This window comes from Mus pahari, chromosome 1 (assembly GCF_900095145.1).
Source record: "Mus pahari chromosome 1, PAHARI_EIJ_v1.1, whole genome shotgun sequence".
Lineage (NCBI taxonomy): Eukaryota > Metazoa > Chordata > Mammalia > Rodentia > Muridae > Mus > Mus pahari.
Window position 1 is genome coordinate 148,428,871 of NC_034590.1, and position 16,304 is coordinate 148,445,174.

The window sequence follows — 16,304 nt, forward strand, 5'->3', positions numbered from 1 at the left end:
CATCTGCACACTCTTCTCCATCCATGGCTCCCAAGCCATAACATCTGCACACTCTTCTCCATCCATGACTCCCAATCTCACACATTCCCTACGACACCTCTCTCAGAGTACCTACGGCTCCTTAGTTCACTTTCTTGTCACACACCTATTTTCCACTGTTAGAGCCAGGGTTCTTTGAGGCTGAGCTCATACATCTGTGTGAGGCCCAACTGCCCAGTAAAGTGTCCAGCCTTAATGAACTCTATGTGCAGATTTGAGGAATGGTACTCTTTCTTCTGCACCCCCTTTTTGAGAGAATCTCACTGTACATTCTGCTCTGTTCTCAACCTCGAGACGTTCTTGGTCTGGCCTCCCAAGTACCGGGATTACAGGTAGGCCCAGCAAACCAGCTTGGTTACTGCTCTCCCACAGCTCCTAAAACATGCTACTCATTTAACTCCTGGGGGCATGGGCATATACTGTGTCGGTTACCAGTGGGTACTTTAGGGCATGAGCTTACTCTCTGTGCCTGCTTTTGATGTCGCTAAGTCATAGGTTAATCAGGTAATCAGAATGACTGTGTGCATCATCACCAAATGTCATTTAGAAAACACAGCAGCTGATGGGGTTTTGAAACTACTAGCACTTTTCACACTCAAGTGCATGTCTGAGTTATACATTTTCTTCTCTGTTGTTCCCCAAGACGGCATAAACTTTATTATGAATTCATTTGGGGGGTTAAGATGATGAAACCCTTTTAAAAATATTCACCTATTTATTTAATATGTATGAGTGTTTTCGTATATGTATGTGCACTAAATGCACATAGGTGGTGCTGAGGGCAGAGGAAGGCATTGGATGTCCTAGAACTGAAGTTACAGATGGTTGTGAGTTACTGTGTTGGTGCTAAGAATTGAACCCTAGTCCTCTGCAAGAACAGCCAGTCTTCTTAACTACTAAGCCATCTCTCCATCATCCCCTGGGTGACTTTTTAAAAGCATATGAATGCCTTGTAAACTAATACTCACTAAGACAAAGTAGGAGAAAATACATCCTAGGTATTTTCTAGAGTCATACTTAGACTTACTAGAACTATATACAATAATGATGACTTAACAACCATGAAAATTAAGTCATTTCAAGACTGAAATCCAGGCCTATCTGACTTCACATTAACTATCCTGCAAACCTGTGAGGTCTGTCCTCTAGGCCGCTGGCTGGAGCCACAGCTTCCTGGTGGGCTGAAAATGTATGTCTAATAGTAAGCAACCAGTTTCTTCTCTCCAAGCTCTACTCTGCCTATCCTCTATACATTAGAAATGACCAGCAGTGGCTGAAGGTCCCGTAGCAGAGGACTTGCCTAGAATGACCATGGTGCCCCATGCATGTGCCAGCACCACCAGAAAGAAAAAAGGAAATGGCTAACAGAATATTCCTTGCTAACAGATTATTCCTTGATCCACTGACAAAACATTGTCTCTCTCTCTCCCCCCACCCCCTCTCTGTCCCACTAACTTAGCAATGGAACTAGCTCTGTTATTTCGCCATTTTAAACTCCAGACTCATGCCTCAATTTTGTACCCAAGCAAAGCACTTTGGTCCAATGTTTCCATACACGTGTATTTACAGCTCCACAGTACTAAGAAGGGATGGTTGTCAACAGTTTAGAGGAATTCACTTATAAACATTTGGGTCAGGGTCTGGAGGAGCAATGGCTCAGTGGTTACAAGCATATGCTGCACTGGCAGTGTTTGGCTGAGTTTGATTCCCAGCACCCACGGCAGCCAGCCAGCAAGTGCTTACAGCACCAGGGGATAGGATGCCCTCTTTTCACCTTAACATAGCACTACACTTATGTGCATAAACCTACTCACTGATAGCATACATACACATAGTTAAAAAAAATAGAAATAGAAATAGAAATAGAAATAGAAATAGAAATAGAAATAAAAATAAAACCCAATCAGGTTACTAAGTTTTTCCTGGGAGGAAGCCTATTGCTTGTTAGGGTTTCAGATAACTAATTCCACAGGGATCTATATAAGTGCCATGTCCAAAGCAGGGCTATACAATGCAGGGTTAGAGAATATTATACAATATTACATACATTTTTTTGTATATTGTAAGATACTTTTACAGCCTGAATAAAATCAATGTTTCTTAAATATTTTATAGATATAGAACTTTTATTTTATTTTATTTTATTTTATTTTATTTTATTTATTTATTTATGTTTTGGTTTTTCGAGACAGGGTTTCTCTGTATAGCCCTGGCTGTCCTGAACTCACTTTGTAGACCAGGCTAGCCTCGAACTCAGAAATCTGCCTGCCTCTGCCTCCCGAGTGCTGGGGTTAAAGGCATGCGCCACCACGCCCGGCGATATAGAACTTTTAATTAAAGGAGAAACTTAATATAAAATGTATAAGGTAAGTGCAAACAATGGTGAGACTTTCAAGATGGTTGTCGACTGGACATGTGTTCTTTAGAATACATGTCGGTGAAAACTGAGTGCAGTCCCTGAAGGAAAGCACTGGCTGTCTTGTTCTCTGGTCTCTATGTGGCACCCTGGCTACATAGAACTGCCACTTTACCTTCGTGGAACAGGCATAGCGCATCTCTGAGAAGCTCTGGACCCACTTGCAAGTTCACAGACTAAGAGCAAAATAGGAGATTCTATACTCTTATTTCAGACAAGGATTTCCTTCTTTGGAGAAATTCTTGGAAGAAGGTGCCCAAATCATGATCAAGATTAAGGATTCAAAGAACAAATAAGGAAATTAAGGTAAAAAGTTTTAATGACTTCCTAGGTGGCACATGACAATGACTTAGCCGAGGGTTCTAAGATGGATTTACAAACCCAGATTTAACTGAGCCAAACCAAAACAAAAGCTCTGGCTCGGAGGCAGTCACGGGGGATGATGCAGTCTTAGTAGATATGCAGTGAGCAGAGACATGAGGCAGCCAATCCAAGTGCCCTACAACAGCTTTTACGTATTTTTCCAAGTTGAATTTTCTGGAAAGATTTTGCTTGTTCATATGTTTGTTTTGGTAGCTGCTATAGAAGATATACTTTGTTATAGACAGTAAAATAATCAGTGAAAAAGTTCATAGCATTTGAGAAAGGTTTTGATGTAAGGGTAGGAATTTGACCTTGTGACAGAAACAAAAATATTCAGTTTGATTAAAATATGAGGGCACAGGAGAGGGAGATGGCTCAGTCATGAAAAGACTTGCTGTATAGTCAAGAGAGGTGGAGTTCAGGTCACTAGAATCCAGGTGGGCATGCAAGTTTGCCTATGATGCCAGCCTCAGAAAGTAGAACAAAGGAACCCTGAGTAAGCTGGCTGGCAAGATTAGCCTTGTTGTTGAGCACCGGATCTGACTGAGACACTGCTTCAAAGATTAAGCTGGGGAGTGAGGAAGAAAGATTTTCACTATTTATCTTATACTTCCTTATGAACACATTGCAAACACACATATCAAAACATTCTACATACATGCATACACTCCACACATACACATGAAAGAAAAGGGAAGGTAAATAAATATGAAGGTCAGAAAAAAAAGCAAAAAAGGTTGGGAGGGAAACTGAAGCTAGACTGGAAAGCTCTCAACGCCTAGGCAAAAAAATCTGGACTGTTTCTATAACTAAGGAAGAACAACTAACAGTGATAGAAATTTCACTGACAGGCACATAAGTAGGTCAAGAGAGACCAGAATGACAGACTAGACAGCATTAAGAACTGAAACAAGGGGCCAGTCAGATGGCTCATCAGGTAGACACTTAACCGCCACCTCTTGATGATCAGAGTTCCACTCCCAGGACTGACACGGTGGGAGGAGAGAGCTAACACTACAGAGCTGTCCTCTGACTCACATGCCCCCCCCCCCAGCCCCATGCACACAAGCACACACAAAAGAAATCAATTAAAATATATTTTAAAAAGAACTGAAACAGTAAGTAGCATCTAACTCCGGCTTCTCTGTCACTATCATTCTTTCCACTGAATTTTGTTTTTCAACGTATAAGTGAATGGCCATGTTACCTGAGAAATAGTCCAAACAACTAACCTACATAAGCATGTCAGCTTGTTAATACAGTTTACATTCTTTTCTCGGTGTTTCTGATTTCGTAACTCAAGTCAGTCTATTATAGAATCACTGTCAGGCATGGCCATGCTTGTCTTTTGTCCAAGAGTTGGGAGGCAGAGGCAGGCAGATCTTTGAGTCTGGCATCAGGCTGATCTACAAATCAATTCCAAGTCAGCCAGAATTCCATGGTAAGACCCCAGTGCCCAATCTCAAGACAAAACAGAGTGAGACTTTTTATCATCTCCTTGCCCTCCTGTCATCTGTCTTTCATCTCTCTCTGTGGACTCATCCAGTACACCTGCTCTATAGTTTGTTGTTTAGAACCTTTAGGTTCAGACTATTCATATTTTGTCGCCTTCTTGGGAGAGACTGCTGTTCATGGCATCCCTCTGCCTCACTGGAAGCACAGACATCACTGTCATGTGGGGTGCCTGGGACTGAGGAACTTGGAGCTCCTCTTTCTGTAGGAAGGAAGCAGTTACAGATCTTGAACCCACAGCAGCTCCTGCCCTGGCCAATCTCTGCTTCTTTCCTTTGGGAATAAAGAGTCAAAATAACCAGGCAACCAACACAGTTCTTTCTGCCACCTTTCAGACCCAAAGCTATACACAGACAATCTACACAGAATCATTTAAGGGAAGGAAATGAATGAACAAAACCACCTATCCAATATATCCTAAAATCCATCAGTTTGGGATTCAATTGATTTAAAACAAGCATCATCCTGGACAAGATAGTTTAGAGCAGACATTACTGTTGTGCTCTGTACTGAGAAAACAATCTAAATAACTTAATTCACTAAACTGGGAGAGGGATTTGATTTGAGAAAAAGGAGAAAGGGTAGGAAAATCTTCAAGGTAACTTTGGAACCTGATATATTTCTATCCACTTTTTATTCTGATAGAAAGATTTAAACATCAGTCAGGGCACTAGCATCCTGAAGGGTAAAGCATGAAGGCTAGTCAGCCTAAGACGTGGAGCAACGAGGAGCTGTGGCTGAGAAAGCTTGCTGAATGAGCGCCTATTTCCAAGGTCCTCCACTGAGTCTGGAAGGCTAATTCTAGCCTTTGAGACATCCATCAGCATGAGCTGGGGTGTATATGTGCCACTACCGGAGTGTGTCTAAATGAAGCTGGGAGTACCGGATGGAAAGCTAACGCTCAGAAAGAAGCTGCAACACTGGAGACAAAAGCTCTGCGTGTTCTACCATGGAATGTATTTCATTCAAAGTAGAGAAACCAACGGGGAGAGGTTTTCTTTCTATGTTTTATACCAACTATTAATGTTGGAAATTCTGAGTATGGCTGGATCAAATAAACATGTTTTTGGATAGTCACCGTCAGAATTTATCTGCAGTACAACTCCTTCTCTAGCTCAGGTAAGGTAAACTGTGATCAGGTGGAAATGTGAAGTAACAATTGAAAGCTAGTTTCTCATAAACATTTCCAGTAGAGAAGATTATACTAATCATTTTCAAAGCCCTTAAAGTATGGAATAACGCACATATTTAGAGTGCAAACACTACGAAGCAATGGCATTATCTCCATACCACATATGTTTGCAATGATCAATTTGCTCCCCTCTCAAGACACATCTTGTCCGGGTGTGGGCCTGCCCTACCAGACATCTCCTCTAGCCTACAGAGCCAGTGACATGGAGGTTCTGAGCCCTGAGCTCATCTCATCTCAGTCCTACAGCTTGTTCCCTAGTGTGGGCATGAGGATGTCACCATGCACCTCTATCCCTTTGCCTTTCTACATATAAGATGTGTTACACCCTCTCTGACAATGTGTGGCTTCTTCTGCCATAGCCTTCCAGGTTGACTCTCGCTGCCTTCTCACTGAATGCTAGGGGCATCTCTGCAGACTGACTGATAAAGTTTCTAATCTCACACACTCTGAAGGGACTTAAGTAATTTTAGGTTGAATTGTTACTCAGATGATGTATTACATGATCCTTTTCTCAGTAAGCCTTCACATCTCCCACACCACGCACATGCCTTTTAAATAAAGCTCAAGGTTAACACAGGTTCCCTACTTTCCCCCTCGCTATTGTCTCCCCACCTGTACAACATACAACAATGTCATTACTGTTATCAAAATTTGGCAATGGATCCAGAACCAACAATTACAATGACACTTTTATAATGTCCTTATTTCTTTTTCTGTATTAACTTTTCTGCCATGACTCAATAATCCCATTCTGTAGTAATTCCCCCTTCTACTTATATACAAATTCTCCTCTTTATAGGTGGCAAGTCCCAGTGGGAAGCCCTGTTCTTCCCAGAAGGTATGGCCACATGGCTGAGCTCTAACTGTCCTGTCCTGAACCACATCACTATGAATGACTGACTGATAGCACCAGAGAGCTATGTTTGTACAAGTACCTGTTCTCTACTGAGTGCTTCTACATTCATTTTTCTCTCAAAAAACCCAACAAAGAATGACTTGTTTTTCCTATTTTCTAGTTTAGGAAATGACAGGATGGCTACTCAGAACCAAGCGTATATTCAAATACTAAGTAATGGAGTCAAGACTCAAGCTCACACATCTAACCCAAGTCTTCATAGACACACTTCTGAGAATATACTTAGCCAAACAAGTGAACCCCAATATCTCTGATGAAAGCATGCAGTGGCTGCTCTAGGCCCTAGATAGAGCTTTAGCTGCTTGCCCACTCATTCCACATTGTATTTTTACTGTTTCCCACCCTAAGGACTGAGCCTTTACACACAAACTTATCCCTCCCTGTCCCTGCCAACTTCCCATGGATTCCTACCATTGCCAGTTAACTAGATTCCTTTCTTCTGCTTTGAACACGGTCTTGACTCTTCTCTACTCACTACAATCGCTCAGAAGTCACAGGCTCTTAGCCACAAACTCTGAATGAGCACACACTTGTTTACAGTGTCAGCGCCATGCTTTCTGCCCTGCCCTTCTCCTGCCCTGCTGAAACTGTCCATTTAGAATGTGACCTGCTGGCCCACCCATCAGGTAGCTGTGGATACAACCCAGCATAAAGCATATATTCAAGGACATTAAAAAATAAATTCCTCCTGTCCTTGATTTGAAATAATGACAGAAAAGAGCTGCCACAACCACTAAGAGCATTGTTCACCTCAATTCAGTGTCTAAATAGCAGTCAGCTTACCAGGCTTTAAGTGGATGTCAAGGACCCATTTATTTACCCGTGGTCTCAAAAGTGAAACATGAAATTTGAGTACTTTTTTCCTAACTTCTCATCATCAGCAACAATCTTAGCTCTACACAGTAAGGTCAACCCAGGTACTAGGCTCCTAATTACTGCATTCCATGACAAGGAGAAGGAACAGCTAGACAGCTACATACACACACTGGGAAAGCAGCAGCTGACTACACATCACTTACCGGTTTATCCTTGATGGTCGGGCTGGACACACACAGGTACAGTTTCCCATCCTCTTCTAGGCAGGCATCTATCAGAGCTTGCACTGAGCTCTCCTCCTGGAACAGCAGGAAAGCATAGCCTTGGGGAGAAAGAAACAAAAGGGTGGGAGAGATCAGTACTTCACCCTCAAAGCTGTCATGAAACTATTATCTGTAACAGGTATGGGGGCTCACATCTGTACTCTCAGTGCTCAGGAGGCTGAGGCAGGAGGATTGCCATGTGTGCTAAGCTGAGCTACATAAGGAGTTACAGACTAGTCTGGGCTACAAATCAGGAAGCCTATTGTGTCACTGTTAGTAAATTCTTACTAATCCCTGGATGTTCAAGTGGGGCAGAGGGACCTAAGACCCTGCTGTGCTAGGCATAGTACTTGGTGCATACAGACAATTATCTTGCTTAATTAAATCACATGCTACTCTGACAGCTGGGTGCTCTAACATCACTTCGTTTAATTTTCAGAACTACTCAAGAGATCAAGTTCAGACACCTCTGTGGAATTTCCACGAAATAGGTCTCATCACTAAGGTCCACTCTGAATGGTGCAAGCTACAAATAGTATCCAGGAAATAAGCATCATTTCCATCCAGCAAGCAACAGTCTTGATTCGTGCACAGCAGGGAAAATACTAAAATACTGTACTAAGTGAAAGGAGCCAGACAGAAAACACCATGTCCAGAAGAGGCAAATCACAATAAAACACAGATTAATGGCTACCTATAACTAGAGGAGGTTGATGTGGTGGAATTGATCCTGTTGACTGATGGCTGTACAAGCCTGTGACCATATGGAAAACTGCTGAATAACACATATTAACTTGGTGAATTGTATACTATGTGAATTACACTTCCCCAAAGCTGCTTTTAAACAACCCGGCAGGCTGGTGTGTATTTGCACATTACTGGTGCTCTTTCCCCCAAGGAATATTCTCCTGAGGGAAGCTACAAACTACAAATGTAGTTTTTACTCTTAAAGCTTTTAAAGGTATATTTCATTATTATTCGTTCTTTGTAAGCTCCATACTTGTATATGATGCTTTAATTGTACCCACCTCCCCTCCTCCTCCAGCTCCCCTGGACCCTTCCCAACAAGTTCCCACCCAGCTTATGCTGTTCTCTCCCTCTTTTTCTTCTTTTTCCTCCTCCTTCTTCCCGCTTCCTTCTTTCCCCCTGCTCCTTCTTCTCTCTTCTCCTTCTCCTCTCTTTCTCCCTCTTCCTCCTCCTTCTCTTTTAAAAACAACCTACAGAGTCCAATTAGGCATGCCCACATGCGTACATGTGCGAGGCCATCCACTGAAACATCGGCAAACTACCAGTGGCCACACTCCTAAAGAAAAATTAATTTCCCACTGCCAGTAGCCACCAACGGCTAATAGCTCCTCAGCCGTTAGCTGAGGTGGCTGGAATTTTGACTGGCTTAGTCCTATGCAGGTAACCAAAGCTGTGGTAAGTTTGTGAGTGCAATGACCATGTCATATCCCAAAGATAGCAGTCAAAGGCCTCTTCTCCATCCTCTGGCTTTTATATTCTTTCAGCCTTGTCTTCCTGGATAGATGTTCTCTGAGCCCTGGGGTGGGATGGGAGAGGATTTTGGTACAGATGCTCCATCTTCAGGGAATACTGACAGCCATTTACAATCTTCACTTTGACTAGCAAACATCAATATTAACTGAAGGATTTCCATGGACATAGTCAGTGGTGGTGGGTGTTGTTTTGTTTTAGTTATTAAGTGTGTGTGTGTGTGTGTGTGTGTGTGTGTGTGTGTGTGTGGTATATGTGATATTTCCTTGTTGAGACAGGGTCTGGCTATACCAGGCTGGCCTAGAACTGGATGTGTAACCCTGATTAGCCTCAAACTTGACATCTTCCTGTTTCAGCTTTAGGAGAGTTGGCCTGACTAGCATGGACCTTGACATCTTGTTTGCAACATAATTTTAAACTGACATGGAATAGTTATATAGCCTGTGGTACCACGTGAGGATAAGCTGATGCATAAGCACAGTGTAGTGATCCAATTCTGAGACTTGGTTCCTCTCTCTTCTTAAACGTTTTTTATTGCATTGTGTTGGGAGATCCAAACACTTCTTTTTCAGTTCCTTTTTTCTTTTTAAAGGAGAATTACCTTTCTGATCATCATGTCTATTGGCCATTGGAATGGCAAATAATTATGGATTAGGAGTCAGGGGCTGGGTGTAAGTCTTTTCCTAACATAGCATTTACTAGCTGTGTGATAACTGCAGCAATTAGATACACCAAGCACTGATGTAAAGGTCCGGTGCTTATGCGCTCATTCGGTCTTCCTGGCCTACAAAGTAGGTACTATTTTTAATTCTCTTTCACAGTTCAGAAAACTGTACGGGGTGATTAAGTGGCTGGTTTGAGGTTATAAGCGATGAAAACATTTACTGTAATAGTAAACATTTGAATCTCATCGGTCTTTTTTCTGTAAAATGAAGAATACATTTGTCCTTTTATCTTACAGCAATATTAACCTGTTGATAATATATGTAAAAATGCTTTGTAAATGGGAATATCACACTATCATACAAGTGTTGACTTTCTGTTATACATTATTTTATTTTATTTTATTTTTCTTTAACCTTTTTTTTACAGTCCAGTTGTTATCCCCCTCCTGGTCTGCCCTGACTGTTCCTCATGGATTGGTGAAATTAACAAATTAAAAATGGCCATCTGACCAAAAGCAATTTACAGATTTAATGCAATCCCCATCAAAATTCCAACACAATTCTTCAAAGGCATGGAAAGAGCAATTCTCAAATTCATCTGGAAAAACAAAAAACCCAGAATAGTGAAAACAACTCTTAACAATAAAAGAACTTCTGGGGGAATCACCATCCCTGACCTCAAGCTTTACTACAGAGCAACAGTGATAAAAACTTCATGGTATTGGTACAGAGACAGACAGTTGATCAATGGAATAGAACTGAAGACCCAGAAATAAAACCACACAGCTATGGTTACTTGATACTTGACAAAGGAGCCAAAAATATACAATAGAAAAAAGAAAGCATCTTCAATAATTGGTGACGGTCTAACTGGTAGTCCGTATGTAGGAAAATGAAAATAGACCCATATTTGTTACCTTGCACAAAGCTCAAGTCCAAGTGGATCAAGAACCTCAACATAAAACCTGATACATTGAATATAATAGAAGGGAAAGTGGGAAAAAGCCTTGAACTCATTGGCACAGGGGGGGATTTCCTAAACAGAATTCCAATGGCTCATGTCTAAGATCAAGAATTGATAAATGGGGGCTGGTGAGATGGCTCAGTGGGTAAGAACATCCGACTGCTCTTCTGAAGGTCCGGAGTTCAAATCCCAGCAACCACATGATGGCTCATAACCATCCGTAACAAGATCTGACACCCTCTTCTGGAGTGTCTGAAGACAGCTACAGTGTATTTACATATAATAAATAAATAAATCTTAAAAAAAAGAATTAATAAATGGGACCTCATGAAACTGAAAAGCTTCTATATGGCAAAGGTCATAGTCAATAGGACAAATAGGCAACCTACAGATTGGAGAAAAAAAACTTTACTAACCCAACATCTGATAGAGGGCTAATATCCAAAATATATAAAGAACTCAAGAAGCTAACCACCAGGAAACCAAACAACCCAATCAAAAAAATGGGGTATAGAACTAAACTGAGAATTCACAACAGAGAAATCTCGAGTGGCTGAGAAGTACTTAAAGAAATGTTCATTCTTTTTTTATGATTCTGAATTACATATACGTATGTGTGTCTGCATTTGAGTAGTGCACATGAGTGGGGTGCTTGAGGAGGGCAGCAGTGTTGGGTTCCCTGAAGTGACAGTTACAGGTGGTTGTTGAGTCGCCTAATATGGATTCTGGGAATTGAACTTGGGTCCTCTGGAGGAACAGCAAGTACTCTCAACCACTGAGGTTCCCTCCAGCCCCAATTCCAATTTATGATGTGTGTAAAATTCACACTGAGTTGTTGTTATGACCTCATAAAATTGTAACTCGTGTGAATGACATGTGCTCCTTTCTTTTCTGCATTTACAAAGTATCTGGCGAATCAATGGAAATGATCTAGATATCAAAGTAAGCCTTAATTAAAATTACTCAATAGGCTGAATAGTACCAAACATTAAACTGGCTGGATATCTGCTTTCAATATCATTAGCCATTTCCACCAAGAGAGAACTGACAGATATAGGTTTATTTGCTAGTTTTAATATATACCCCTTAATAAAAGCCAATTATACCTATAAATAGTGTTCTTGTAATCACAAGGTTGATGGCAGGTTCTATTAGTTTGAAAGACATATAATGGTTTTTTGTTTTGTTTTGGCCAAAACCTCTCTTCTTTATTTCCCGTACTCTGAGTCAGTAATAGACACAAATTCATAAAACACCTCCAGTTTCAGAAATGACAACTGAGGTGTATGGGGGCCTCTAAGACATAGTGGACGATAGGAAGCCCTCAGCTCAGAGCCAGTCTGAAGGACAAGAGGTGAGCTCTGGAGGAACTTGTGGTCACTGCTACTGTCATGACCCTAGGTTATATACAGCATAGTTAGAATGAAATTCCTCACTTCCCACTGGTACCAAATAGGTTAGAAGTTCAGGGCTGGAACACAGAGGGAGTTTTAGATAAACATGAATTTGCAGGAACAGGAAGATATGAGGGCACAATTCCATTTTATTTGGCTAGGTTTCTAAAGGGTAAATTTAATTAACAGGACTTTTTCTTTTAATGCCTGAGAACATATTACAAATTACCTCTGAAATATTCTTGGTTGGTTTTCAAATACAAAGCTTCCTGGGGTCTTAAATATCTTTCATATTATAATTTTAAGTATCTCATCCCTATGTAGTTATTACCAAGCTTACTACCATAACTACCAGGCTGTGGGTGTTAAGAACCCACTGACTCATCTCACCCACACAGACTCCACAGGGTAAACTCAGTTGTCATTATCCTGTCCCCAGGGATTCTTAGATTCAAAGCTAGGGGCTGAATTTGGAGTTAAAACCTAAGCCAGATCTGGAGCTCTCACTGCTGCCCATTATCAACACTGTCTCAAGTAAACAGAAGATAAGACTAATTACAATATCACTAAGAACATACCTCTAACATTTTTTTCTAATGTGAGAACGCCTTTTAGATGTTCCTGGCAGCAGCAACAACAACAGACGACAAGTTCTTGAGTTCTATCACCTAGGAATTTAGGTTGAGCCACACTAGAACTGCTTACTGCTTGTTCACAGATAATGCCTTCAAGGAGATGTAAGGCAAAACTATTTTATCTCTTCCTCAAAGAACTGATTCAAATGGTGCACGAGTGGAAGACACGGGAAATAACATAAATTTGTTAAGTCTCTAAGAACTATGAAGTTAGAGGCTATCTTTGGATATGTACTGAGTCTGCACAACGGCTAGATTGGCTGTTCTCTAATGTAATGCCTGCTGAGAAGAACAGAACTCAGCTGTGCTGAGGCTTCCTCTCCCAGGAGGACATCAGTGCCACCCCTCACAATAGGCACTTCCTTCTACCCATTTATGTAGTTGTTTTTGTGGCTTTCTAGCCAGATGTCACATACAAAGGCCATGACGATATTCAACAGCTCATCCCTTTCCTGCCATTAGTAGGTCTGGAGATGGCCATCTTCTGGGTCCCTTTCTCCAATTCAGGACAGCAGACTCCTTAGCAAGGCCAACTCTCTGTGACTTTAGTCTCTGCAGACAGCATGTACCATTCACTTTCAACCTAGACTGCTTCTTTGGCCTGCTTCAGACTCTAGTTCTTTCACTGGGAGTATCAGACAGCCTACAAGAGCTGGTGGATACACTCAGCAACTAGCTGGCCATGGTGCCAGGCCTTGGAGGCTCAGAAAGACTTCCTAAATCCAAGCAATCATGACATCTGACCGAGTGCCCTGGCCTGTACTTGCCTTTAAAATGTCATTGGTGATTTACTTGTTTCAAGTAATAGCCACAAATGAGAAAAAAATTCCAGTGTGCGGGGCTGGGCCCTGGTTTGTATTTATAAAATGGTAACCAACCAACATACAGACTTATGATCAAGTCAGAGCAGTCTCAGAAAGAGAGGTTCAAGCCTTGGATAGGCAGAGAAAACTCTCTCACCTCACAAAATCCAAGCTCTTAACCACCAATACCCTTCCTAGAGTCTGAAGGGCACCGCCAGTCTGAGCTGCCTGGGTTCAGACTTTTATTTTTTAATGACACAAGCCAGTCTGTTTCAAACATTCTCTCTGACCTTGACTTTCAGGTCATAGGACTTACCTGGTTTGCCTCAGGAGGTTTGTCTTTGGATTCATTTCAAGAGAACCAAAAATATCTAGGAGGTACAAAGCATGATGGTAGGCATTGGCTCAACAAGGAAGAATAGTAGAAAAGAAGGACCCTGCCCTGGAAAACCCAAGATTTATATCTTCTGTGTATAAGGATATAAACAATGACTGTTTTCATGGATAGTGTAGTGGCATGGGTATGTCCTACAGAACACTAGTAAAAAATACTGCAGCAGATCTGTCCAATCCAGAGATCTTACAGAGCAGAAGCCAGATCTAGCTGGAGAGGACTACTTTTTTCCAAGAAGCGAGGTCATTCCAAGTTCAGGAAAGACAGCAGGCCATGGCACGAACAGGCGGAGTTCAGACTCATGTGTAAAGAAGCAAGTAGGTTCTGGGTTAGAACACAAGGTTGGAGTGAATGAGTCACACCAGCGATCCCCTGCCTGCTGCGTAGAGCACTGAAGACCTAGCACTCCCATTTATTTTCCTGTTGGACTAGAAAACCTCAACTCTAAAATGGCTTGAACTCTTATGTGCCCTAGGCACAGGAATCTATACATTAATATTCGATGAGTTCATGGGGGCAAGCAGAAAGCTCTCACCTACAGACAGTATATTAGGGAACAGAGAGGTGGCTCAGTAGTTAAGAGCACTTGCTGCTCTTCAAGAGGGCCTGGGGTTCTGTTCCCAGCACCTAGGGTAGCTCACAATCACACCTGCAACTCCAGCTCCGAGGTCTTCTGCGACCTCCATATGCACACCCGGGACACACATGCATACATACAAATTGAAAAAAAAAATACATTAAGTCCTTTAAAAAGGAAACTGCATTAAAAATCCAAAGGATCAGTGTTTTAAATGTATTTTTAAAAATTGAACTTCACGGAGAGATGAGAGACTATTTTCAGTAAGCAAGAGATGACAGAGACGACAGAAGCACACTCTGAGGCCAGAGGCAGATCTCACATGTGCACAGCCCCTGCTCAAATGTAGAGATGGCAAATGCACTTGCTCACCTTGCCACGTGGAGTCAGACTACATTTACTTCCTGGAGCTGAAATACACATTAGTTCCAGCCCATTTTCTGCTTCTTACTACACCAACAACTGCTTCTTGTAGGCTGGCTGTGGGTGAGCAGGGGTGGGAGCGGCTGGGAGTGACAAGAAAGCAAGATGTCTGAAAAGACACACGCCCAAAATGGAGACTGGTGGAGCACTTTCTGCAGTCTGGGGCAATGACGTGGAGAGTTAGCATTAAAGCTGTTTATGTAACTACACCTTCTCATCATAAAGAGGGCCTTGTGAAGCCTGCCAACCTGTCCCTTCAAGTCACTGTCAGTTCTTATAAGCACCTGACCAGGGAAAACTGAGACCAGGCTGGGAGTTTATGAGGAACTGACCAAACCAGTTGGGTGATTTTATTATTACCAGGTATTACACTTTTGTGGAGGACATAGGATTTAACACCTACTGATCCTAAGACTTGTGCTAGTGCTCGTGTGTACTGCCTTATCTAATCTAAACAACCCAATGAGAGGCACTACCTCAGATGAGTACATTGAGATGCAGGGGTTAAATTACTCAATGCTAAATGTCAAATAGCTAGTAACTGTTGGCACCTCTTCCCGAGACTCAATGTCTGATATCTGTCCACATGTTGTTGTTTTTCCTTCACCCTCAAACAATTGGCCAGCTGTGTTTTCAGACACATCCCTCAGTCATGTCCCCAGGTCTAAGGTCTGATACTAAATTATTTTCTCCTCTGACTTTAATGTCCTCAGATTAGTTCTTGATTTCACTGACAATACATTTTCTCTCTGTAACAGTTTCCCCTTCAAGACTATGGGTACCTACTCTGTTTAGAAGACAACCCAAGTTCACTGTTAAGATCAATAATTTTTACAGTTCCCCATAGCTATTTCTCCTCCTCTTCTCCCAACCCATGTGGGTATGAGTATGCATACCTGTATGCCTATGTGTTTATATGTGTATGTGTGTGTGCACACATGTATACATTTGTGCAAGATACATGTCAACTTTGGGTGGCCTCTTCCTGGCCTGAAGCTTGATGGTTGGACTAAACAGGCTGCCCAACAAGCCCTAGGGACCCTCTTGTCTCCCCCTTTCCATGCTGGGATAAGAGGCACACCTGATCTTTAATGTGGTTTCTGTGGACAGATATCAGATCCTCATGATTACATGACAAACACTTTAGTGACTGAGTCATTCCTCCAGCCCCATGTTCCCATTTCCAATCCTTTTACTTAATATACACTTTCTTGGTCATACGTTCAGTCTTGGTCCTAACAAAATCCTACAGTAAGTCCAGACCAAAACTGAAACATCCTCTCTCCTTTACCTGACAAATTTGCATTTCATTTCCATTTCTGACAGGTGCTATCTTCTATGCAGAGTCCTCACGAGGAGTACTTACAGCTTCCAAGCAGAGTCCTCACGAGGAGTACTTACAGCTTCCAAGCAGAGTCCTCACGAGGAGTACTTA

The 16,304-nt window shown here is 41.9% G+C and overlaps 1 protein-coding gene across 14 annotated transcripts in view; it reads right to left on the bottom strand.

Moving 5' to 3' along the window:
* The window catches only part of Cpeb3 (cytoplasmic polyadenylation element binding protein 3), a 173,298-nt gene that overhangs the window by 38,084 nt on the left and 118,910 nt on the right, over positions 1-16,304 (bottom strand). For all 14 annotated transcript variants that reach the window (XM_029536987.1, XM_029536993.1, XM_021193125.2 and 11 more), the window contains one exon: positions 7,458-7,576. In XM_029536987.1, coding sequence (XP_029392847.1) covers positions 7,458-7,576 — 119 coding nt within the window. The remainder of the gene's footprint in view (positions 1-7,457; positions 7,577-16,304) is intronic.